The sequence below is a fragment of the Rhinopithecus roxellana genome, chromosome 6 (genome assembly GCF_007565055.1).
Source record: "Rhinopithecus roxellana isolate Shanxi Qingling chromosome 6, ASM756505v1, whole genome shotgun sequence".
In the NCBI taxonomy this organism is placed as follows: Eukaryota; Metazoa; Chordata; class Mammalia; order Primates; family Cercopithecidae; genus Rhinopithecus; species Rhinopithecus roxellana.
In genome coordinates, this window is record NC_044554.1 from 70,822,837 (window position 1) to 70,849,363 (window position 26,527).

The 26,527-nt window shown below is 35.4% G+C and overlaps 2 protein-coding genes across 5 annotated transcripts in view; both read left to right on the top strand.

Annotated features, from left to right (window-relative positions):
• The window catches only part of CADPS2 (calcium dependent secretion activator 2), a 602,646-nt gene that overhangs the window by 168,988 nt on the left and 407,131 nt on the right, over window positions 1-26,527 (top strand). The window lies entirely within an intron of this gene.
• Window positions 24,677-25,966, top strand: RNF148 (ring finger protein 148). Its single transcript, XM_010371482.1, has one exon. The coding sequence runs from the start codon at window positions 24,888-24,890 to the stop codon at window positions 25,797-25,799; it is 912 nt and encodes a 303-aa protein (XP_010369784.1). The 5' UTR covers window positions 24,677-24,887; the 3' UTR covers window positions 25,800-25,966.

Consider the following 26,527-nt stretch of genomic DNA (forward strand, 5'->3'; position numbering starts at 1 on the left):
TTCATGCTTTATAATGGGAAAAATTCCTTCATCCCTTCAACAAACTTTAAAAAATTATTTTCAATATGTTTATTATGAAATTTGGGGAAAAGTACTCCCAAAATGTTCTAATTCTGGCCTTTTTTTTTTTTTTTTCAAAATGTCTTGAATTCTGAAATTCAGAAATTTTCTACTTTGATATTATTTTAAGGACACTTTTTAATATAAGTAGTATATGTTTATGTTGGATAATTTAAGAAATATTTAAAATAAGAAACGTTTTTGTCACCCTAAAACTGCTCTAAAAATAGTGTATTATAAAAAGAGAGAAAAAGAAAACAAATACCACCTATATAATTTCAATAGCTATAGCAACTCCTTTTAACAGTTTGGTGTTTCTGTTTTGTATGTATAAAACTGGAATCTGATTTATATGACATGAGCATTCTTTAGTATCAGATATTCTCTATAAATGTGGTTTTAAGTACATGCATAATAGATCATTGTGTGCTTGTATCTAAATATTATTTAATATCCTGCTTATTGTTAGACACTTCTTTTGTTAGACACTTTCATTTTTTACTATTTTTGTTAGACACTTTCATTTTTTACTATTAAAAAGTAAATGCTGAAATAATTGTGCATATTCCTAAATTTATTATCTCGGATAAATTTCTGCAAGTAGAATTACTGGGTGATGGGTGATGAGCACTGTTTAAGTTCTTTATACAGATTATCAAATTGCCCTCAAAGTAGTAACAGTTTTTTCTACCGTAACCATATATGAGTGCTGTTTTTTTCTTGCACATTTGGTATTATCATAAAATAAATGCCAACTGTTAGGTTTCCTTATTTATTTATTTATTTATTTACTTACTGTTAGTGAAGTTTAACATTTCTATATTGGTCATTCATATTTCTTTGTGAATTATCTGTTCATGTCCTACGTCCCATTTACATGTTCATTTTCTTCATACTGATTCATATAGGCATTGTTTATACACTAAGAAGATGCTTAACCCTCTGTTGTGATGTGATTATTTTATTCATTTTGTTTTTTGTATTTTGCATTAATTTTTTGTAAGTTTCTTACCTCCAATATTCACTCATTTTCTGTTCTCTTAGAATGAAAGATACATTCACATTTCACGTAGAGACTACACTTCATTTTATCGCCTTTGGATTCTGTGTTAATGATTATAAATCATTGATGACAATGGTTTACATCATACTTCCCTCTGCCGCTCCTCCTCTTCATTCCAGTTACCACCCCTCATGGATTAGTACCTCTGTGATTTAGGTTCTACTCAAGAGCTGATTATGTTGGTGCAACTCATGTCATTGCTTTGAAACTGTTTTCCTCTATGTAGAAGGGGTAAGGTGGGACTAATACCCAGAATATACAAGAAGATCAAAGGACTCAACAGTAAAAATAAATAAATAAAAGTAATACCACTAAAAATGGGCAAAGGGCATAAATAGACATTTCTCAAAAGAAGACATATAAATGGCCAGCATGTATGTGAAAAAATAAAAACCACAATGAAATATCATCCTACCTCAGTTAGAATGGCTATTATTAAAAAGGAAAAATGTAACAGATGTTGACAAGTATGTAGAGCAAAGGGATTTCTTATATATTGTTGGTGGGAATGTAAACTACTACAACCTCTACAGAAAACAGTATGGAGATTCCTCAAAAAATTAAAAATAGAAATGCCATAAGATTCAGCAATCCCATTACTTGGTATTTATCCAAAGGAAATTAAATCAATATATCAAAAGGATACCTGCATCCTCCTGTTTATTCTGGCACTATTCCCAATAGCAAAGATACGGAATCAACCTAAGTGTCTATCAACGGATGAATGGATAAATAAAATGTGATGTATATATGCAATGGAATACTGTTGACCATAAAAAAAGAATGAAATCCTATCATCTGCAGCAATGTGGATTGAACTGGAGGTCATTGTGTTAAGTGAAATAAGCCAGACACAGGAGGACAAATACTGCATGATTTCCATCATATGTAGAATCTAAGAGAGTTGATCACATGGAGGTAGCAAAGGAATGATAGATACCAAAGGTTAGGAAGAGTGGGTGTTGGATAGGGGGTAAAGAGAGGTTGGATAATGGAAACAAACATACAGTTAGAAAGAGTAAGTTCTAATGTTTGATAGCAGAGTAGGGCGCCTATAGTTAACAACGATGTATTTTTCAAAACAGAAGAGAGGCGACTTGAAATATAATAAATACTTGGGCGATGGACATCCTAAATACCCTAACTTGATCATTACAAATGTAAGAAAATTATCATTCGTGTTACCTTATGCCTATAAGAGGATATCACAAGTGCCCCATGAATATGTACAAATATAATGGATCAAAAGATAAATTTAAAATAAATAAAATTGAAAAAACAAAGCTCCCACTAGTTGCACAAGTGTCTGAATGTTAATTTGTTTCTTTGTATTTCTCCTTTCCTTTATCCTGGCTATTATTACAGTCCCCAAAAATGTAAAGAACAAGTAAAGGAGCATGACTTGATACTTTACTTTCAGGACAAATCTTCAGGTCATTGTTTTTGAATCTTTATAGGTACTCTTACTTCCTAGTCTAGAATACCAAGGAACTTGATTTCAAAAGTTAGCTTCTTCCCAAGGAATTTGGGAATATCTGCTCCAATTGTCCACCAGCAGCTGTCAGGTTGGCATCATTTCATTTATCTCTCTTCTTCCCGTAACATTATACCTCAACTCTTCATATTTACTTAAAAATAATTGGAGTTGTTTATTGGTTTCTTTGTAAAAACTAAGAGCCTTTTCAGGCTTTTTTGTTGTTGTTGTTATTTTTATTTTTTTTTTATTTTTTTATTTTTTGAGATGGAGTCTCACTCTGTCGCCCAGACTGGAGTGCAGTGGCGCGATCTTGGCTCAATGCCAGCTCTGCCTCCTGGGTTCACGCCATTCTCCTGCCTCAGCCTCCTGAGTAGCTGGGACTACAGGCGCCCATCACCATGCCCGGCTAATTTTTTTTTGTATTTTTAGTAGAGACGGAGTTCTTTGTATTTTTAGTAGAGATGAAGTTTCACCATGTTAGCCAGGATGGTCTCAATCTCCTGACCTCGTGATCCACCCGCTTTGGCCTCTGAAAGTGCTAGAATTACAGGTGTGAACCACTGTACCCAACCCAGGCTTTTTAAATTTTATGTAATTACCTCACTGTTTTAGTCTTGATAATGTATACTGCGTTGCCTGGTCTTATGTTTGTCAGCTTAGAGAGAGAGAGGAGCTGGGAAGATTGGTATTTAAATATTTTGATGAAAAATTTTTGTCATTTTATTTTGGAATAGAAAAATTTACTTTTCATACTTCAAGGGATGTTTGACCTGTCAAAATACCTTTTAAACTTTGCAATAATGCCCTGGAAAAGGCCTGATCGCTAAGTAAACCAAGATTGGCAGCCTGTGGCAAGAGGAAATTAAAAAAAAAAAAAAAAGTCAACACATTCACAGATGAAATCCATAACCAATAATGAGAAGTGATATTCTAAATTTGCACTGAGCTCTGCAGATCACATTGTATTTGCTATTTTTGATATTAACCATTGTATTTCACTTCATATTTTCTTATATTCTAAGGATGACATTTTAAATTATGCGTTGTGTAAGATTTTGCACAATGTGTTTTCATGTCTGAGATTCTTATTGCTGTATACAATATCTGGGTTTCTGCTACCTGTGAGTGTGTTCTGTAAAGTTGCCTGCATTCTTGATGGCAACCATTTTGTTATGAAGACTGGATAATGCATGGATTATAGAATTTTGTTGCTTAACGATAGCTGAGGAAATCATCTTGTTTGAGCATTTTCTTCCTCTCTCTTCTTGCATTTTTTAGGTGAAACTGAGAGTGTCAGTTTTGCATGCCTACCTAGCAAATTTGTTGCAGCGGGCAGGGCTAGACTTCTCTCTGTTAACTCTTCATTCTTCTCTTTTCTTCTGCTTCTATATTCTTATAAAAGGATAGTGCATCTATATAGGTGGGCTGTGGGTAAGTAAACCTGGTGTAAATTCTCAATTTCACCAATGGCCTAGGCATTTAGTCCAAGCTAGGTAGCCACCACGAACAGAAAGAAGCACATGCAATTTACTTCAGTGTAGCGTTCCCTAATTCCCAGGCCCAAGGAAAGGGTGCTCAGTTTAGAGCTAACACGTTGCAAAGACAGCACCTTGACAGATCTGAGAAGCTTATGTTTGTGCTGTGTCATAGTCTTAATACTTTAAACTGGCACCACAATTCAGAAAGAATTTATGTTCATACCTATTTATAATCCTTTGAAGGGCACGTTTGTTTATCAGGCTCTCCGATACCCTTGGTTCTTTAACTAAATCCAGCATCAGCAAAGCCCTATCTTTCATGAGGGAAAAATGCCAAGTTAGTACTTAGAGGAATTCTGAGCTGTGGCACTGCTGCAGCTTTCTGATGGGGAAGTCCATTTGATCACAGATTCCATTTTACAGAATTACTCCTTCATTAATCAGGGAAATGCTCTTTAACTTTAAATGCCTTTCCTCAGGAAGTTATTTAGTTTTATTCATTTTCGTTTATTTATCTTGTCAGCTTAAGGTTAAGTAATGTTTCTTTGAACACCTATAGTTAGTTATGCACTTCATTAAGCGATCTCTATCTTATATGTGGATAGTTTTTTTTTTTTTTTTTTTTGTATCAGGAAGCTCTTCCTAATTTTAGAGTTACAATTTTCTTTTATGTTCTTTTTTAAAACAGTTTCTAAGAGTAAATAATCCAATTTCCCTGACTCTATGACCCTGAAAGCATCATAAGTTTTATGCTTGCTCAAATGTTACTCTTAAGTCAGTTTCGTGCATGTCCTCTGCTAATCCTCTGTCAGATTTACTCAATAGTTCTTTTTATCATTAAGCTTCTATTTTTAAAGCTTTTTCTCTTTTCTTTGGCTTCAGGGAGAGATCTTGAGAGAAAACACATGTACCTGTGTTAGCACAGTCACAGTGGGGGCTGGCTTCACCTTGACATACTTAAAGCTTTTCTCTTTCATTGTCATAAAAATGGATAGATTAAGGTTTTGGAAAGCATAGAGCATTAAACAAGTAACATACACAAGCCTGTGACTAGCTAAGATAGCCATTGATCATCTGTTTTCTAGTACACTATTGGTTTTGTTTATAAAATTTAATTTTATATTGATTACTATCAAAGTACTTACTGGAAGGATAATTTTCATTTGACACAACATAAAACATACTAAGGACATAGTCCCCCTTACAATTGTCAAAAATATTCATTTTTGTCATTGACTGTTTCTATGAGACAGTATGGAGAATCTTATTTTCATAAGAACGTTGAGAAAAGCATTCTTTTGCATCTGAATCCAGATTGGTGAATGAGAGTTTTATTTAGAGTGGTTAAGCTGATAAGTTAAAATTTAGTGTCTTGAATAAACACTATTTGAAAAAAAAATTCAAGCTGTTTAGGAGATACCAACTCTTTTTAGGGATACAGGGATGATATAAAATGTGTATGAATTTATCCTATAAATAGGTATCTGCTATCTGTGCAGTATCATGCAGACATCCTCCAGGGCGTATTGGTTCTACCTTGCTCTTAAGTACTTCCTCTTTCAGTGTGAATTAGGGCACATTCCCAGCATTCGTAACCAACATGTGAGGCAAGACCATGGTCTCTCTCTGTGGCCTAGACTGGAGTACAGTGGTGTGATCAAAGCTCACTGCAGCCTCAAAGTCGTGGGATCAAGTCATCTTCCTGCCTCAGCCTCCCAAAGGGCTGGGATTATAGGCATAAACCACTGTGTCTGCCATTTTTTGACTTTTTAGTACTAAGCCATTCTGACTGGTGTAAGATGCTATCTCATTGTGGTTTTAATTTGCATTTCTCAAAAGATGAGAGGATAGGGGGAGGGAAGTGAGGGATGAAATACTACCTATTGGGTACATGTACACTATTTGGGTGATGGGTACACTAAAAGCCCAGAAGGTTCATGCAATGTATCCATGATATAACACAACTACACTTATACCCCCTTAATCAGTCTATCTATCTATCTATCTATCTATCTATCTATCTATCTATCTATCTGTCCTTCATCCATCCATCATTCAACATACAACACACACACACACCGCCTATGCATATATTAGATATGGAATAGATATAGAGTAATAGATATTATATAGGAGGATATAGATAGTAATATAGATGTGGAATATGATTGATAGTATATATAGAATATATGTAGATAGATATAGAGAGATAATAGATTTATGATATTATTATAGTATATATATAATAATTATAGGTTAGATATATATATTATAGATTGAGGAGATATATTATATATTATTGATAGTATATTATAGTATATATATATATTATATTTATATATTATATATATATATATATATTATATAATATATTATATTATATATTATATATATAAATATATTTATATTTATATATATAATATATTTATTTATATTATATATATAAAAAGAGATGTTTTCACAGTAAAATGGATGAGTTGCAGTTTGCAAACAGGGATTTTTAATCTGGATGGAATTCAGGGGGTCTGTGAACTAGGATGGGAAAACATTAGATCCTTATATTCACTAACCTCTGAGATATAGCATTCTCTTATATTATGACTTAAACAATAAACTACAGTAGTACTAGCAGTGCCTGTGTCATTATCACTAAAAGAAACACATAAACTTTCATATCACATTACATTCCACTGTAGCTCTCTCAAAATATGTTTGTGTTCATGAACTACACTGGAACTACGTTACTCTTAAACTCTTAAATCCCTTTTTACAGTTTGTTAATGAGTCATAGAAACACATTTTACTATAGCACAAATTTGTTTATTAAAATAATTTTATAATTATATTTCATTATAACTGCTTTTCTCTGTAATCCTATGGACTTATTTTTATGCGTTTAAAAGCGTAATCCTGAGAAGAGATCACAATCACTAGGCTTCAACAGATTCCCGAAAGGTTCATGATTTAAAAATGTTTGGAAATCACTGACTTACAGGACTTGTGGAGGTTTCAGCACAGAGGAAATAGAATTTAAACATATGGAAAAAAAAAAAAAACAGGTGAAAAACTGTTGGGAGGTTTATTATATCTGGATTGGACTTCCAGGTCTGTGTGAGTGATGGTGTTTATGTAACCTTCCTGTACTTGAGTTTATTCATCTGTGAAATGGAGATAATAATGTACTTGCCTGCAAGGATGGTTGATGATTAAATCAGTTAATGAAGTTAAATTGCTAAGTACACTGCCTGAGCTAAATGTGAGCTGCTATTACTATTATTACCTACAGCATTGCTTTCCCACAAGTATCTGCCATGGTTTTGCACAATTCAGCACTTAATTTATATTATCATGTGTGCTTCTTTCTGATAATTATAAGCTGCGTCAGAGCAGGATACCGTGGCTTATACGGCACTGAACATATAGTAGACACTAAGCAATCAATCTATCTGAGTAAATAATTAAATGAACTTTTTTTTAAGGGCTAGTCAGGTATTGCCATATGCTCTGGAAATAAAAAGATGAACAAGGCAAGGTTCCTGACTTCCATGAGCCCACAGTCTACTAGGAGAGACATATTTATAAACAGTAATTAATTATTAGGATTGTCCTGGCCAGCTTTACCAGCTCAGAGTGGGGTACTAATTTTTAAGTTTTCCTTTTGGTGTTGAACAAATCTAGAGGACTTGAATGTGATGATGCCCACCTCAGAATGAAAATATTATGCACACAGAAATTGATATAAGAATTTCTCAGTGAAGCTGTGAAAATTAAGATTAAGCATGTTAACATAATTAACACAATACCTGGCACGTATATTTCAAATGATAGCTCTTTTGTTAAACCACATGAAACTGCCAATATCTGGCCATTTTTGATGTACAAAAAAATAAACCCCAGATTTATATCAGTAAATTTAATAATATTCAAAACAGCAATAATCAATTCTACTTGTTATCTGTCATCGGTGGTTCTATGTGTGGCAGTAATCTTAGGAACATTCAGTTTTCAATCTGAAACTAGGTGATTCACTTTTAGGAATATTATAGCAGGTATATTCTTTTTACGGGTATATTAAAAGACCCCAAGGTTTCACTCTCTCTCTCTGTGTGTATACATATACATACATATATATGTGTATATGTTTATATACATATATGTGTGTGTATGTATACATATACACACGTGTGTATATAAACATATACACATACATACATATGTGTGTACATATACATGTGTGTACATATATACACGTGTGTATATATACATATATCTACATATACATGTAGATATATGTGTACGTATATACGTATATGTGTACGTATATACGTATATGTGTACGTATACGTATATGTGCACAATTCAGCACTTAATTTATATTATCATGTGTGCTTCTTTCTGATAATTATAAGCTGCGTCAGAGCAGGATACCGTGGCTTATACGGCACTGAACATATAGTAGACACTAAGCAATCAATCTATCTGAGTAAATAATTAAATGAACACATGTGTATATGTACGTACACACATATCTACGTGTATATGTAGATACATCTACATACATATATATGTGTATATATACATACACCTCTATGAAGTTCTCTTTTATGCTTTCACAGTACCTGAAACCTTATTTACTGTCAAGGTATATTTAATAATATACAGTTACAACAGCATTAATACTGTGTTCGTGTGTTTTTAATTTTGTTCGGATATGTTTTGTGTGTCCTCTCAAATTACATCTAGAAATTATAACTAAAAGTGTAATTTAATGGTATTGTGGTTTTATTATGGCATATATTTACTGTCTTTAAAATGGTTAACTCTAGAATGACTCGTTAGGTCTGATTGACACCTTTAGTATGACAATCCTATTTTATTTATTTCTACTCAGCCAGCTTTCAAGTATTCACTGATTATTTGGAATTGAAATAGTCCAGTGCTCCAGAGTTAGGAGGAGACTGCAGTATTTAATTCAAGCATAATGTTTAGGTAATATTATTTTAATAATTAGAGTTTCCATCCCAAGAACTCTTTTTTTGAGCAAGTTCTTTCTTCTTTGAGATGGTTTATATGAGCTTGTATTTTCTAAGTTACAACAAATGATTGCAGAGGTAGTTTTTCTTTCCTAAATGACCTTTAATCTGTGCAAGATTTTGATAAAGCCGTAAGTGATATTTTTTCCTTTTTTCAGTCATGAATTTTTTCAGTAACCTTGGATTATAGTCAATTCTTTATATACTGCTGAGATTTTAGCTTGATTATTGAGTTTTCTGTTCTAAAAATTACTATATCACATAGAATTTAATTGTCATCCTGATTTTCTACTTTCCTAATAAACTTATATGCACATTTGATGGTGTACCATGGACAGAAGTTGTTGTCAGTGATTGTAGATGGATGTGAAGGGCCCTTCAAGAGTAATGGTATTAAATACACTTAACCTTTGCTCATGCATGTTAGGAAGGAAAGTGGAGACTAGCCTTTTCTCTCTCTCTTTCTGCCCAGGATGCCTTTGTTTTTTAAACTGGCATCATCGCACATGCCAATGCACTAAGGTGGCAGCTCTGGTGTGAACTTGGCCCCCTGCCTTCTTTAACCGAAGGATAGGGTGATAGTCAGATAGGTCAGATAGTTAGAGAAGTGGATGATTTGAACAAGTTCAGAGCAGGGAGGAAGGGCTGTGTTGGGGACTTCCAGCTTGGTTTCCTCATGCATGAAGCCGCTAGTTCCCTCTCTCTCCCACCCCTTCTTCCCCTCACTTTCTTCCTTTCCTCAGTTCTCCTTCCCCCTCTTTGCAGAGCTCTTGGCACCAGTCAAGCTGCCCCCTCTCTCAGGGCCCTCTGCAGTGACTGATGCCCATGGCTCCCTTCTCCTATACCCAATGACGCTGGCTTGCCCATGCCTCTGATGAGAATTCAAAGGGAGCTGTGTCTATATGATGTACAGGGATTTACACTGTGACTTTTCCTTTACTCAGTTCCTCAAAATTGTATACATTTATGGCATAGGATGTCAGTCCTTAAAAGTTTTATTATCAAAACAGTAGGTGGCAAGTAATTATCATAAATGCACCAGGTTCTACAGAAGCCATGTTGGAGGAGAAAGCAGGATAGAGTCCACCATGACCACTGATTGTTGGGCAGATTCTTTCTAAGAAACAGATTCATTCCATTGTATCTGTTCTCTGTTATCCCATACCAGCTTATGATTAGAGTCTTGAGCTCATAATATGGTCCTCTAAGGGGTAGTTGGTGGTCAGTGTTTCAGCTTGGCCATAGCATTTGGTTCTTTCTTTAAGTGTTGTGTTGTAATGCTTGGATTATAAAAGCCTTAACATGGTCTCATTTGATCAGTTCCCTGCCAACTCTTGTATCCTCATTTCACTAAGCTTTGTTACACTCACTAGACTGCTAGCAATGGAGAAAAACCTGTGGTTACTGTATATGCCATATACAACTTGCTATTTATTATTCTCTTCCCTGTTTAGAAGGCCATGGCTCCCCTTATCTACCTGGAGAACTCTTCCTGTCCTCTAAGACTGAGCTCACTGGCAATATCCTATAGGCTGCTTTCCCTAAGCCTCACCATCTTTCTTCCTCCCTTTCTACTTCTCTCCTACCTCCTTTTTTCACTCTCTCCCCAACTCACCTGCTTTCCTTTTGCCCATCCCACATCCTTTTCCCCCTTCTTGTCATTTTTCCATGTCAAGAAATTTTCAGATATATAGGAATATGATGGAGAATGCTGACAAGTTCTTTGAGTAGTCAAATTAAGATGTAATGGTTGAATTGTATAATGACAATCACATAAACTACATATATAAAGCTTCTAGCTTAGTAAACTCTAAATGTGTTTTTTTTAAACTAAAGAATGAAGGGGCCAGGCATGGTGGCTCATGCCTGTAATCCCAACATTTTAGGAGGCTGAGGAATGAGGATTGCTTTGAGTCCAGGAGTTCGAGACCAGTCTGGGCAACATAGAGAGACTTTGTCTCTACAAAAAATAAAATAAAATAATAATAATAATAATAATAATAATAATAAATTAGCTGAGTGTGGTAGTATGCACCTGTAGTACCAGCAACTCAGGAGGCTGAAGCAGAGGATCACTTGAACTCAGGTAGTTAAGGCTGCAGTGGCCTATGATTGTGCCACTGTACTCCAACCTAGGTGACAGAGCAAAGTGTTGTCTTCAAACAAATAAAAAAGAATGTGGGATATACTGCTCTTGTGCTAGGATAATTGAGTTGTGTTTCAATATTTTTCTGCCCAGGAATTTTTCTACACAGGGAAAATGATTATGCCCTCACCAAGGGGCATTTATAGATTTAAGACCCATTAGCTAAATGAAAGGGATGGAAAGTTTCAGTTGCTGCAAGTTGTATAAGAAGATTTTCTATATTAGAGTGTTGTTTACCCTCCTGAATCTTGAAGCTACTTCATTAGTATTTACATCTGGGTATGAAAGTTAGTTATTACCGTTTCAGTTCCAACATAACTTCCACATAGAATAATTTAACCAGTATCATGTGTAAGTTATGTCATAAGTGTCTTATAACTTTTGCAAACATTTTTATGTGGTCTTATCAGTTTAATATTCTTACCTATTCTAAAAGTATTTGAAAAATATAACAATAATTATTTGTAGTCTAGTTTTTATGTGTTTTTACCCTCAATTTACACATCTTTGAAGTTGCCAGACTACTTAGGCATTGCTACTAAATATTTGTCATCTTTACTTGCTTTGTGGGACCAAATTGAGAAGAGGAGATAACTTCTTAATTGGATTTTGAGAAGCCTATTTGAAAAATTAACTCACAATTATAAAAAGTGAAAGATAAAGACAAGTATGCTGAAAATAAGCTGTAGAATAAAATGGATCCTGAATTCAAAAGTATGAATGTAAAAACTATGTTAGGAAGTATTCACACAACAAAAGGAGTCTTTGTTTTGCCATTTAGCTCATTATAAAGTTCTAAGTGACAAATTTTGTTGGGATATTGAAAATCAGAAATGATACCACGTTACAGAGTTTGTCAACATTTGCAATTTTATTTTGTGTTCTAGTAGAAAAAGTCATGTTCACATTCCAAGTAGGGACAAAACCCCATTATTTCCTTTGGATTCTTCTTTCTTGTTTATAAATCAGTGTTTCCCTTTCTGGGCCTTCCTCCATTCCCCACCCTTCCCAAGAACCACCATATTAGCAGAGTCAGTGCCCCTTGGTTATACTCTACCTTTGACTCCCTCGTCGTGATTTACCTGGTAGATGAGGTTGGAAGGAGAAGCCTGGCATGCCTGCCTTTCTTTTTATTTATTTATTTATTTTTATTATACATGAAGTTCTAGGGTACATGTGTACAACGTGCAGATTTGTTTCGTATGTACATATGTGCCATGTTGGTGTGCTACACTCATTAACTCGTCATTTACATTAGGTATAGCTCCTAATGCTATCCCTCCCCTCTTTCCCTACCCCATGAAGGACAGAAAACCAAATGCTTGCCCTTCTATGTGGAACTTTCTGCTGACTGGGAGCTCCCTTACCCCTGCTCTTTTAGGCTGTTAGCTTTGCAAGGGATTTTGTCTGGGAGTAGAGATGTAGGTTGTATTTTCCTGTCTTTTTGGTAGTGATAGTAGCAGAAGGGGGTGGGCCTGCCCTATGCAGGGTGGACCATTGTTTTAGATATCCGAAATGTAGCATAGTACATATGCCACATATTAGATAGTACCCCAGTAAGGTCCAAGGCAGGCTTTTTTTCGTAAAACACATATTCCTGTAGCAACATATATGAATACTGAATGAATGCGTAGACTTCCATTACTTCAGATCAGTTCTTTTTAAATTAATATTTTTACTTGACAAGTTATAATTGTATATGTTTATGGTGTATAATGTGATGTTATGACATGTATACAATATGGAATAATTAAATCAAGCTAAGTAACATATTTATCACCTCACATACTATTTTTTATCATGAGAGAATTTGAAATGTATTCTTTTAGCAATTTTGCAATATCAGGTTTTTCCCCTCCCCCAATGAATTTGCTGCATCCTTATGGGGAAAAATATTTTTAGAGTTTTCATATTGAATTGTAGATAGAATATTACAGCTCTTAGTAAAATGTAGAGGAGCAAAATCATGTCATTTTTGTTTCTGTTAGGATCAGGGTGGATTACTTTAAGTTTTGGTAGTACCTTACTAGGAGCAGACCATGTGGGGTTTTTACTTGGAGTTTTGCACTGTGATTGGTTTTTGTACTTGTACAACTGGCTTTTTTTTTCTTCGCAGTGCATTGTGTTGAGAGATTTTAAGCCTTGTGTCAGGGAGAATTTTTACCATGGAAGATGAGTGAAGCTGTCTTTGTCCATAGGAAAGCAGCTCTCATTTTAGAGGCAGACCTGTATACTTAAGACCTTATTCAAAGCAGAATGTCCTCTGTTTGGACTGTGTATAGAAGAGAGAATCCTTTCCTGTTTTTAAGGCATAGGCAGAATAATATTTGCTACTTTTAAATTACAAGGCACGGAAATCCTGTGGGGGTTACAGAAGAGCAAATAATGGATTCATGTGTCTTGTCCACAGGCTCAAGTCACCACTTTGCCGTCTGGGTTCTAGAAGGAGAAACCTTACTTAGGAGATGGGGTTCTGAGGCCTAACCAATCCTAACTAGGGACATTGACTGCCAAAGACTGAGAAGGATATTACAGTGCTTATAGTCAACAGAGGCTTAAAATCTAAGGTATGTACAGAACTCCTGTATATCAGTATGAAAACTCAGACAAACCCTGAACAATATGAGTAAGGGATATGAATAACAAGTCAAAGAATAGGAAACTTAAATGACCAATAAGCTCTATTCATTTCATGTAGTTGCTGTATCAAATTGTCATAAACGGAATTGCTTAAAACAATAGAAATTTATTCTCTCACAGTTGTGGAGGCCAGAAGTCTGTAGTCAAGGTGTCAGTAGGGCTGAACTCCCTCTAGAAACTCTAGGGGAGATGCCTTCCAGTGGTTCATCCACCTTAGTAATTACATGCTTGGTTTCCATTTTCTAGTTAATAAAACGAGATTCTGATAGTGTCTGCTTCATTGCAGTGTTGTGAATTTTAAATGAGATAAGACATAGAGTGCTAAATACCAAGTGTTAAGTAAAGACTCAAATTGGAACTTATTACTGTAAGTTTCTATTATTCAACAGATTATAAGTGATATACTTGAAATATTAGCTAGTGCAGTTTGTAAGAACACTATACGAAACACCTTGTGAGTAAATAGACTTATTGCTATGTGTGGCAATGGCTCTTATGCTAGTCCTCTTGAAGATTTATTCCTTACCCTTCATAGCCCATCTTGTAGGTACGTGTTTTCGTAAGAAATTAACATGCAAAAAGCAAATGTTTGGTTCCTCCATCTCTCCACTTGACTATGGATTCTTTTTTTTTTTTTTTTGAGACGGAGTCTTGCTCTGCCGCCCAGGCTGGAGTGCAGTGGCCGGATCTCAGCTCACTGCAAGCTCCGCCTCCCGGGTTCACGCCATTCTCCTGTCTCAGCCTCCCGAGTAGCTGGGACTACAGGTGCCCGCCTCGTCGCCCGGCTAGTTTTTTGTATTTTTAGTAGAGACGGGGTTTCACCGTATTAGCCAGGATGGTCTCGATCTCCTGACCTCGTGATCCGCCCGTCTCGGCCTCCCAAAGTGCTGGGATTACAGGCTTGAGCCACCGCGCCTGGCCGACTATGGATTCTTTTTGTAACTGTTTTACCCATAGCCCTACTTATTGTTCGTTTTTGTTTAAAAAAATGATAGTAAAACATTAAAAGAAGTTGTTTACCAAAGATTTTAAAATGGAAAAGTAAGTAAAATGAGACATAGGAAATCAAGCTAAATACCAAAGACAACTAGAAACAATCTGAAAGTTCTAGATTTGATAAAAACAGTGAATACTATGTCCACTTTATATTCTTGTAGGTATAAGCTGCTACTCACATGTATTTTCAGGTTAACCATGTCATTTTGCTTATCTATTTATATGGAATATCAATCATTTACTTTTCCCACCTGAGTAATCTGTTAGTATAACCTTGCCAATTAAATAGAAACTAACTAGAACAATAGTAATTTACTGCTAGGTCTTGCTAGAACTAGTTGTTGGAGTGGATTGTACAAACACTTGCTTTCTCTCATGATAACCTCCTCTTTTCCCTAAATCTCAAACTAAATTTGAATAATTGGTGACATGAATGTTCTTCTTGAAGTTTGACATGGATTATGAATGTAATAATTAGTTGGCGAAATCAGGCTCTTTGTCAACATATTGAAAAATATTGTGCCAGCAGATCCAATGAAAAGCTTTACTTCTTTGTTTTACTTTTGTTTTTATGGGTGGTCTGTGGTTGTGAGGGAACTAAAAAGACCTTTGTATTTTTTAAAGTTGGCCTGTACATTATAACTATAAAATGCATTGTAAGTTCTATCACTGTTTTCAGTGCATCCTCTGTGAATCATGAAATATTTTGTCCCTAATGTGCATTCAAATATTAGCTGCTTAGCTGGAGGTGTTAATAGGTATTTGTGTAAAGACATCACTTGTCTTCAAGAATATATGTTATATACGGAAAAGTGATACCAATATTTTATGTCAAAATAGAAACTTCCTTACAATTATAAGATTGAAAAAATCATTACAGATCTTGGCATCATCTTTAGTAAATTGGGTGAATAAGATGATGATTTAAATATAATGATGGGTGCTGGCAGTGAACACACATCAGTTTGTGTATGAGCCAAGTAGTGTTCTAAGTGCTTTAAAGACTGTGCATTGTTTCTTTTAATCCTCATGGGAGTCCTAAACATTTGGTACTATTGTTATCTCTGTTTTACAGGTAAGGGAACTAAGGCACATGAGTTTAGATAACTTGCCTAAATTGTAGAGCTAGTGTAGGTACAGGATTTAAACTCAGGCAGTCTGGCTTAAGAATTAATTAAACTTGCAAAATTCAACAATTGATATTCCTGGTAAAACTAACAAGACTTAAGACTATGAAAATTATTATATACAACAAAGCTTTTTTTTTTTTTTTTTTTTTTTTTTTTTTTTTTTTTTTTTTGAGACGGAGGCTCGCTCTGTAGCCCAGGCTGGAGTGCAGTGGCATGATCTCGGCTCACTTCAAGCTCTGCCTCCCGGGTTCACGCCATTCTCCTGCCTCAGCCTCCCAAGTAGCTGGGACTACAGGGGCCCACCACCTCGCCCAGCTAGTTTTTTTGTATTTTTTAGTAGAGACGGGGTTTCACCGTGTTAGCCAGGATGGTCTCGATCTCCTGACCTCGTGATCCTGCCCGTCTATGCCTCCCAAAGTGCTGGGATTACAGGCTTGAGCCACCGTGCCCGGCCAGCTTTGTTTTTAAATATAAAATTTTAAAGCTCCATGAGATCTGAATGAAGGAAACTTTGTGGACAGATATGCTGTATGGGCTGCTTTATTTTTCATTGCATGAAATATCCTAGGGAAAGTGATACCTTAGGGTATCAGAACTATGCAATGATTAAACTGTCCTACCTTGGGGACAGGATTTATTTTTCTGTGTGCTGTAATTTGCATGTTTGTGTTCCCCTTGAGACGTTGAAATCTTAACCCCCAAGGTGATGGTGTTAGGAGGTGGGGACTTTGGGAGGTGATTAGCTCATAGGAGCAGAGCCCTCATGAGTAGAATTAGTGTTCTTATAAAAGAGGCCTGAGAGAGACCCCCTTACTCTTTCCACAATGAACACAGCGAAAAGGTGCTTTCTATTAACCAGAAAGTAAGCCGTCATGAGACACCAAATCTGCCTTTATCATGGACCTTTTTGGCCTCCAGAACTGTGCAAAAATAAATTCCTATTGCTTATAAGCTACCCAGTTTATGGTAATTTATTATAACAGCCCAAACAGACTAAGATACTGTGCTTCTCTGGTCCTTCCTTCATACCTTATTTAGCATATTATCATATCAGAAGGTCAGTTTCTTGGATAAAATACAACCACCATGACCTCCTCTTTGAATCCCTGGGTACACAAAAGAGTCATTAGGATAGGAAATTGTTCCTTTTTGATCACTGCTGTAGCCCTAAAATTGTGCGCATTTATTAGTACTATGCACATAGTAGGATCTTGATAAATACTTGAATGAGTGAAATAATAATGTAGACATTTGGAATAGATGGTTCTTAGATTGTACTTCTAGAGGGAATATGAAAAACAGTAGGACATGGCAGGTTCTTAATCATGCCAGAGAAGCACCTTTGTTTTATCAAATCAAATAAGAAATTGATTTTTTTACAAATCAGTGCACTAGGTCCTGTAGGAAGATGAAGGAGCATAGTGAAGTCCTACCCTGAAAAATCTTACAACTTGAGAGGTAAAGACAACAGCCTTTGTAAGAGGGGAAGCAAGTAACATTGTTTTCAACACTAGAAGAAAAATATCACAAGGAGTACAGAAATAATTTCCTAAGAAAGGATGTAGGGTATGAAGAAAATAGTGCTTGTTGCTTAAAAGATACAGGAGTAGTTTTCTTACTTTAAAAATGCACATGTATGCTGTATGTACTGTTTTAACTGCAAAATATGTTAAAATACAAAAATGAAAAAACATGGCTGGGCATGGTGGCTCACACCTGTAATCCCAGCACTTTTCGAGGCCAAGGCAGGTGGATCACAAGGTCAGGAGTTCGAGACCAGCCTGACCAACATGGTGAAACCCCGTCTCTGCTAAAAATACAAAAGTTAGCAGGATGTGGTGGCATGTGCCTGTAATCCCAGGTATTCAGGGGACTGAGGCAGGAGAATCGCTTGAGCCCTGGAGGAAGAGGTTGCAGTGAGCTGGGATAGTGCCACTGCACTCCATCCTGGGTGACAGAGAAAGACTCTGTCTCAAAAAAAAATGTAAAACATATATTGTGACAGTTCATAGGAGAAAGAACTCACATTGGACCAAATCAGGGAAGCTTTGTGGGGACTGCAGGATTCAACTATCACTTGGGGTAGAAATAGAAGGCATTCTGGATTGGAGTAAAAGTTGGTTGCAATTAGAAATTTTTTATTTAAGTATTACTTCTGATGTAATGTTAGAGTTTTCTCTGAGGTACCAAGGTATACATAATTGGTATAGTTTTCTCCTGATAATGACTATTTGGAGCTCATGACTTGATATATAGATATATATCTATATTTAAATATCTTGAGAGATATAACTATATATTCATTTACATAAAAGTAATTAAAGCAGAATTTTTATCCCTGTAAAGGCTGCTGCTTATATGTTAGAAATGGTATTACTTTATGACTGTGTATTATGCCATATTTAGTCAATTTTTCAGATACAGAGATGTGGATGAAATTTATTCTTGACTTTTGGAGAGAAAATGTAAGACAGATGGCCTCTGATCCTGTGATATTAAATAAGCCATTTTCTGGACAACTGTTGTCAATGTAATTCTTAACTGAGGGAAGACTTGTCAAATCATTGCCTGTTCTCTTTTTTTAAAAAAATGAGTAGTTGTATAAAGCATAGATTGTAAAAGCTGCAGATGTCTTAATATTTTGAAGAGAAAGTACTTGAAAAGTCAAACATTTTGTCAGGGACCTTGAACAAGTTTTATTGTGCTAGTGTAGGGACAGGAGGGAGAAAACAGGATTTTTAAAAAATGAAGCAGATAAGACCACTGCTCACAAGATACTCTAAACCAAGTGAAAGTATGTACAGACACATATGCATCTAATTATATATAATATAAGGCAAAATTAAATGACTGACATAGGTACAAAAATAATATGTCATAGGAACAGGTGGTTTTGGCTAGGGAGATCACAAATGGGAGATTGAGATGGGTCTGTAAAGATGATGTGAATGTTATTAGGTGGAAAATGGAAGAAAAAGGTTTTTCAGGATTGAGAATAGGAAGGAAGGCCCATTTATTGAATACCTCCCAAGCTAAGCTAGCAGTGTGCTTGGCGATTTACAAACAGATGTGAAACGTGTCATCCAACACTCACCATGGCCGACTTTACTTTTCCAGACTACAGATGAGAAAGCTGAGACTCAATGTGGCTCAGCTTAAGTGGCTAGCATGTAGCTGAAACTGGATTTCAGACACATCTGTCACATGGCCTGGTGCTTTAATACACTGTTCACTGTTTCTGCTAGTGTGATGACTCTATACTCATGTTGTCATCGTTATTTTTCTCTGCTCCTTCACAGGAGGGATTAAATTATATACGAAATAAGAAAGGGTTTTGTGATCTGTAAATTGGCAAAACATAAGGGGAAAATCTCCTTAATCACCTCTGCCGTGTTATTTCTGACTGCTGGGAACTCACTCAGAGTTAACCATCATAGGACTTGTATTAGGAAGGCAAAGCATATGCAAACCTTCAATGACTGTGGCTTAGGAAGATTTAGAGTCTGTTTTAAGCCTTAGGACAATCTTGAAATGATGGAGTCCCAGAAGCAGCCTCCAAACCCTTTTGGTCCTCATCGTTGGACCTTAATAATGAGAGGGGCAGAGTAGCCTGTTAAGAGAACAGGACAATTGCTGGTGGTGATGTAAAGGAATCTGCTTGGGTTTATTTTTCCTCTTTTGAGTATATTGCCTATTCACCACTGCCTCAAACAAAAATATGGTCTAAATGGTTAATATGAAGATATATTTTGTTCCAAGCTCAAAGATAATAATTATACTACTGCCAAATACTGTCTTAATCTTGTGTTTACTTAAGACTATTCATCTCTTCCTTCTCCCTCCTAGTGCAAAGACTACAATGTGAATTTTCCCATTACTTCCCAGAGTAGTAATAATGAGTTCCTACTCTGTTGATTACCATTCTATCTTCTAAATGGGTAGACTGAATGGGGAAAAAATTGTTTTCAGTTTATTGTTAAAGTTATGTAGACCATGACTTGAATTCTGAATGAAAAAGAGTTTAATTTATGTTTATTTATGCCCATTACAGTTTAAATGGATTTGGTCATATTCCAAATGCTCATTTGTCTTTGTATTAAGGTATGGCTAAGGAATCAAGTTTTATGATTGCTAAGAGCAAGGAAGATGTATATATATATATCCCCAATACAATATGTGTGGATATATATACACACACACATATATATACACACACACACATATTCTGTTTGTACATATATAGAATAATTACAAGTTGAACTCATTATACATATTCTAACTATTCTGTGCTCTTACTGAAATGATCACCCTTCTGAAGATAAAACTCGGTAGATAGAATTTTGCATAAGGAATATTACCAGATAGAATACAGAGGATAATGACACTATCAATTTAATTCAACTTTTATTGAGAACCTATGATGTGGTAGTTACTGTCCTAGAAGCTGGGTATTAAAAAGATGAGAATAAGATTTAATCCTGTCCTTCAAGGAGATTAATAGAATAGTCAATTTTGTAGAGGGAATTACATCAGGATTTTTTCTAAAGGGGTAGATTATAGCAGCACTTGCAACAGGAGGACAAATGGATAACTATATGAGATGAGATGACAGATATGTTCATTTGTTCCATTATAGCAACCATTTATATATGTGTATCTTATAGTGTCATGTTGTACACATTAAATATACACAACAAAATTTACTTAAAAAATATAGAAATTAGAATTATACTTGCTACAATCCAGAAATGCCTTTATATAAACTAGTTTTGTTACATGAAACTATGAAGTTTTTTTAACCACTGATATATTAGCTGTAATTAGAGGGGATGCTTGCAGATTATATATATATATATATATATATATATATTAGAAAACATTAACAATTGTAAAAGTAAAGATTCCACTTTCAGAAAAATATTATCATTAGCACTCTGCTTTTGTGCTGCTCTCAGTGAAGTACTTTAGAGTCAATATTCTGTCTTCCTCAGATCTCATTATGATTCATTTAATTTCTTGCAAAAAAACATACATAGTTGTAATGTTTGAGCCTAAATGCAAAATAAATATTTGTTTTGTGAATTCCTAGAGATCTCTCATGATATCATAGCCCTGGGTACTGACATTTATGAGGTAGTTTATTGGTTTTCATTTCATCTTAAAGATGCTATCTGAACAGTGCAATGTGATTGTATTTATCTGTTTTGCTTTATTGGAGTAGAGATTTCTGGAAGTGTGAACATTCTTACCCATAGAGATCAAAGAATAGCAGAGGGGTAGAGGTCAGTTAGTTGATTTTTTTGTCTCAATAATAGTTATAACCTTCTCAAAAATTTAATTGGAGCCTGGTAGTTATAGGATACATACATATATACATCCAACTTGGATATTACTCTTTTCTTCTGCCTAGATGATGCCCTCCTTAAGGTCAGAGCCATGTTGTGTCCCCATTAACATAGACTCTGGCTCATGTCAGTGCCTCGTATACAGTGCATATTACATGTTTGTTGTGGTTAATGGTTAAGTATTATTCCTTTGGGGGTACTTCAGGAATTTAGAGCTTGTCATTGTGCCTGCTTGCTTACCTTCTGGTTGATGTCTTTCCCCTTGGTAACACAGCATTCATATCTTCACCCTTCTTCTGGCCATGTGCTCACCCAGGGAATGAACTCTCCACAATAGGATAAATAATGATTAACCTAAGATAATCATGATGATTCCACCCCAGTTTCCAAGGATTTCATTAGGCATGGGTTTTTGAAGCAATTCTAGCCAAAGGGACATTAAGGGAAGTCTGGTAAGTTTCTGGGGAAAAAAAATGTGTGTGTGTGTGTGTGTGTGTACATATATATATACACACATATATGTGTGTATATATATATATTCCTTGCTCATATATATTATATATACACATTCTATCTATCTCTTAAGAGCATGTAACTATACACACACACACTATCTCTTAAGTGTGTGTGTGTGTGTGTGTGTGTGTGTGTGTATATATTCACTCTAAACAAGAGATAAGTAGAATGGCTTTTTGAACCAGTTGAACCAACCCTAGTAATATGTTTCAGTTCCCTTTAGCCTGCATGTAAAAGGAATATATAAACATATATATATTCCTTGAATATATATATCCTTGAATATATATAATAATATATAAATTATAATTATATAATATATAAATTATATATAATATAATATAATATATAAATTATATAATATATATTACATATATTATATAATAATATACAAATTATTATATATAATATATATTATCCCTAGTAATATATTTCAGTTCTCTTTAACCTAACTGCAAAATTCAACAGAATGAAAAACTCTTCAGTATTTGGTGTTATAAAGAATGTCCATGTATTGAATAAATGATCTAAAAGGAACAGATTACAGTTGCCTTAATCCTCTTTCTCTCTCTCTCTCTCTCCCCCCTCCCCCTCCCCCCCCCTTTCACATGCTCTAAGGAAGACTCTTAGAGCTCATTCTGATAAAATATATGCAATTTGTCATGATACTTAATGGACTAACAGGTAACTTGTACAGATCTCTGCTGTTTCTATTCCAGGGAAAAACTGGAGAAATTAAGTTGCATTGAGGGGATCGTCCTTGATGGAGGCATTGTCAATTATAAAAGCTTATTCTGTGTCGAGAATTTATATCTGACCACCCATCAGGGATGGGAGAGTTTTGGGATGCTTCTTCTTTCAGGCTGTTTCATTAGATCAGGGTTTCTTAACTTTACTATTGACATTTTGGACCACATAATTTCTTATTGTGTGGAGCTATTGTGTGCATTTTCAGATGTTTTAGTGGCAATGCTGGTGTATATTCACTAGATGCTAGTAACACTTTCTAATTGTCACAATCAAAAAATGTCTCCAGAAACAGCCAGATGTCCCCTGGGAGGCAAAATTGCCCCCAACTTGAAAACCACTTTTTAAGAGATAGATGATTGTTTCTTATAGGTCTGTTTTGTTCTAAGACAAGGGCAGAAGAGAGGGCAGTTCTATCATTGCCTTAAGCATTTTATATTATAATGAGAAAAATAGAATGAATTAGCTAAGTTCCTCACATTGGTCCTTTCAACCACACAGAGAACCTTTTGATGTGAGATATGTTTTGAAGCAAAATGTAGTTACAGGTTAAACTCTTCACCCACAAAATATCTGCAAAATAAAAGGTCAGAATTACATTATTTTGTAATCCTACTTCCAAAGGTTAAATAATCACAGATTTAACAAATTACCTATAATATGATGATGTTAAACTGTCATCTTAATGAGGCTTCAATTTGTCACTGTTAATAGAATCAGCCAGGAATTCACTCAATTTGAACATAAAAAAAAGTCTGCCTATAAGGACTCTTCAGATGTGAACTGAATCATGCTTTAATAGAATTGTATGAATGGGACAAGTAGACTGTTTCCTAGTTTTTTATTTTTTTAAAGCAAATATTAAATACAATAGGCCAGGGAATACAATAAATGCTTTTGTCCAAATGAGAAAACTCTATCATGTCTATGATTAAATTTTCGTGTCCATTTTGCACACTAGGAAATAGGGCTTTTGTTTTTCTATCCCTAGGACTTTGTGGCATGCTGAGCACATAGAAGATATCCTATACATGGCAGAAAATAAATATTTGAGTGGGTGTTGCCAATTTATTGGCTCCTTGAAACAGACTTTGGATAAAGATTTAAGATAAAAGTAAACAATAATGCATCTTTAAAGCAGTAAAGATTCTGTAGTTTGCAAAATAATGTAGTGATTTGTTATCATTGTGGCCATCCTTTCCTCTTCCCACTACTATCCTTCCAGTTACTAAATCTGTTATTCAGCCTTTGTCTATGTTTCTACATCTATGCTACTACTTCGAGTCCAAGCCACTGTCTTCTTTTGCCTAAGCTCATTCTCATGTTATTCTCCCTCTCCAATACATTTTCCCCATAAAGCAACCAAAGTGAACGTTCTGAAACACATTTGTCACCTCCCTGGCTTAGAACCCTACAGTGTGTTTCTCTTGTCCTTGGGACATCATCCAAAATCCTTAGTCTCTACAAGAGTAGGGCTCTTTCTATTTTCTTCTCCAACGTATGCCCACTCTGAGTATTTGCCTAGCACATAGTAGGTTCTTACCAGAAGATGGGACTGTATTAGGCTAACAATATGAGTTTACACTGTTTTCTTTGTGTTGGATCTTTAGGTGTGGGATAGGCATTTAATGTGGGAAGTTGGTGGGAATGGTTTGCTCCTACTTCCCACAGAATGCCATATTGGGTAGTGTTGAACCATGCATGAAAACTGGCAACTGGCCCGGGTACATGCACTAATACATGAATTATTTTTATCTTTGCCATTGCCTTACATCTAGAAAAAAAATCTTACATGGCTGGGTAGATTTTCATTCTATCCAGAACTAAGAAAGAAACCCAAGGCTTTAAAAAATTGTTACCAATTTATTTATTGCTTTACAGCTTGTTCAAATTGTTACATATCTTGACTCATTGCTTAGCTTTTTGGCCAATAGGATTTCAGGATGCAATGCACTAATATAAACTCTTGGATTGGTTTAACTACCTCTGATGTCACAATTTCCCCATTAGAATGTCATAGTTTTCTTGAAATCACATGATACCAATCACAACTCTTGTTATTTTGTTTCACTATGAGAAAGATAATCTACCAAATATAAAAATGCTGGAAGGAGCAAGATATCTTTGATCCAGGGAGACCTTTTCCATTTATGTGCTTTAGTAATCTACTGCCAACAAGCTATCTTCTTTATGTCCTTTTACAACTGATGTTGTTTTGTTTTCTCAAGTTTGCCTCTTAAATAGACAAATGGAGGCATGAGCTTCCTTAGAATTACTCCTTCGACTCATAGTTCTCTTTCATCTGGACTTTTGAGACTTAGTATCTTTCTACTACTCAGCCTTCCTGACTCAAATGGAAAAGCCATTTGGACAGCTCACCTGAATATAACATTTCAGGTTGGAAATAATATCATATCAGAGTTAGGAGAGAGTGGAGTGTTCGGGAATCATTCTCCTCTGGAAAGGGTGTCTGGTGTGGTAGCACTTCCTGAAGGATGGAATCAGCACGCTTGTAATCCTTTGACCAATTTCAGCAGGCCTGAACAGGCAGACTCTTGGCTGGCCCTCATCGAACGTGGAGGCTGTACTTTTACACATAAAATCAACGTGGCAGCAGAGAAGGGAGCAAATGGGGTGATCATCTACAACTATCAAGGTACGGGCAATAAAGTATTTCCCATGTCTCACCAGGGGACGGAAAATATAGTTGCGGTGATGATAGGCAACCTGAAAGGCATGGAACTTTTGCACTTGATTCAGAAAGGAGTCTGTGTGACAGTCATCATTGAAGTGGGGAGAATGCACATGCCATGGGTGAGCCATTACATCATGCCTCTATTTACCTTCCTGGCTGCCACAGTTGCCTACCTTTACTTATATTGTGTCTGGAGACTTGGAGTGCCCAATTCTTCCACGAGGAGGCGAAGTCGTATAAAGGCAGATGTGAAGAAAGCTATTGACCAGCTTCAACTGCGAATTCTCAAAGAAGGGGATGAGGAATTAGACCCAAATGAAGACAACTGTGTTGTTTGCTTTGACACATACAAACCCCAAGATGTAGTACGCATTTTAACTTGCAAACATTTTTTCCATAAGGCATGCATTGACCCCTGGCTTTTAGCCCATAGGACATGTCCCATGTGCAAGTGTGACATTCTGAAAACTTAAGAAATCTGGAGAATTTTCTGAAGATGTAACCAGATCTTTCCAAATACAAAGAATAGATAAATTCTCTTATCATACTTTATGTAGAGAGAAAATGTCAGCTTCTCTACCCAGGTATGAACAAGGGTGAAATTTGTGTTTTAAAAATAAAACTCCATATCATGCCCAGCTATTTGAACTTCTTGTCTTTCTAATCAGTTTTAATTGTTATACCTTTTTGCCCTTATCCAAATAAGAACATTAGTATACGTTAAAAACAATTTTTTTTCTTCAAGTTACTAGGATTGTGACATTGCCCTAGAGAATTAGCCATGCTATTTTAAAGTTTCCTTTTTTAATACTAATTCTTGTACTTTGTTTCCGCACTTTGACTAATTTTGGTATCTAATAATTTATATCTCTGATTCTCCATGGTTAATTAATTTTATTAATGCCCAGGAAATCTAGTTTCCAAAGCTACTCACTGGATTGGTAATGTGTTCTAAATAATTATTTTAGATGATAGCACTTTGGTTATGTAAGGAGAAGTGTTCTAAAGTATTATAGGCCTCATTTAGGATAACATTGCAAACATTCACCTTTGTTTGCCAGAGCTCTTTAAATCCTAGCATAATGATTCAGCTATGGTAGCAGATTTCTTTTCTAGAAGTGTCCTTAGTAAATGCTTCTCTTTTCCTCTCCAAATGGTAATGAATGTTTCTCTGGGGCATTTTGATAACATAGAGCAGAGC

Bases quoted from the DNA above. Each gene is read 5' to 3' on its own strand.
- RNF148 (XM_010371482.1), top strand. From the start codon at position 24,888: ATGAGCTTCCTTAGAATTACTCCTTCGACTCATAGTTCTCTTTCATCT.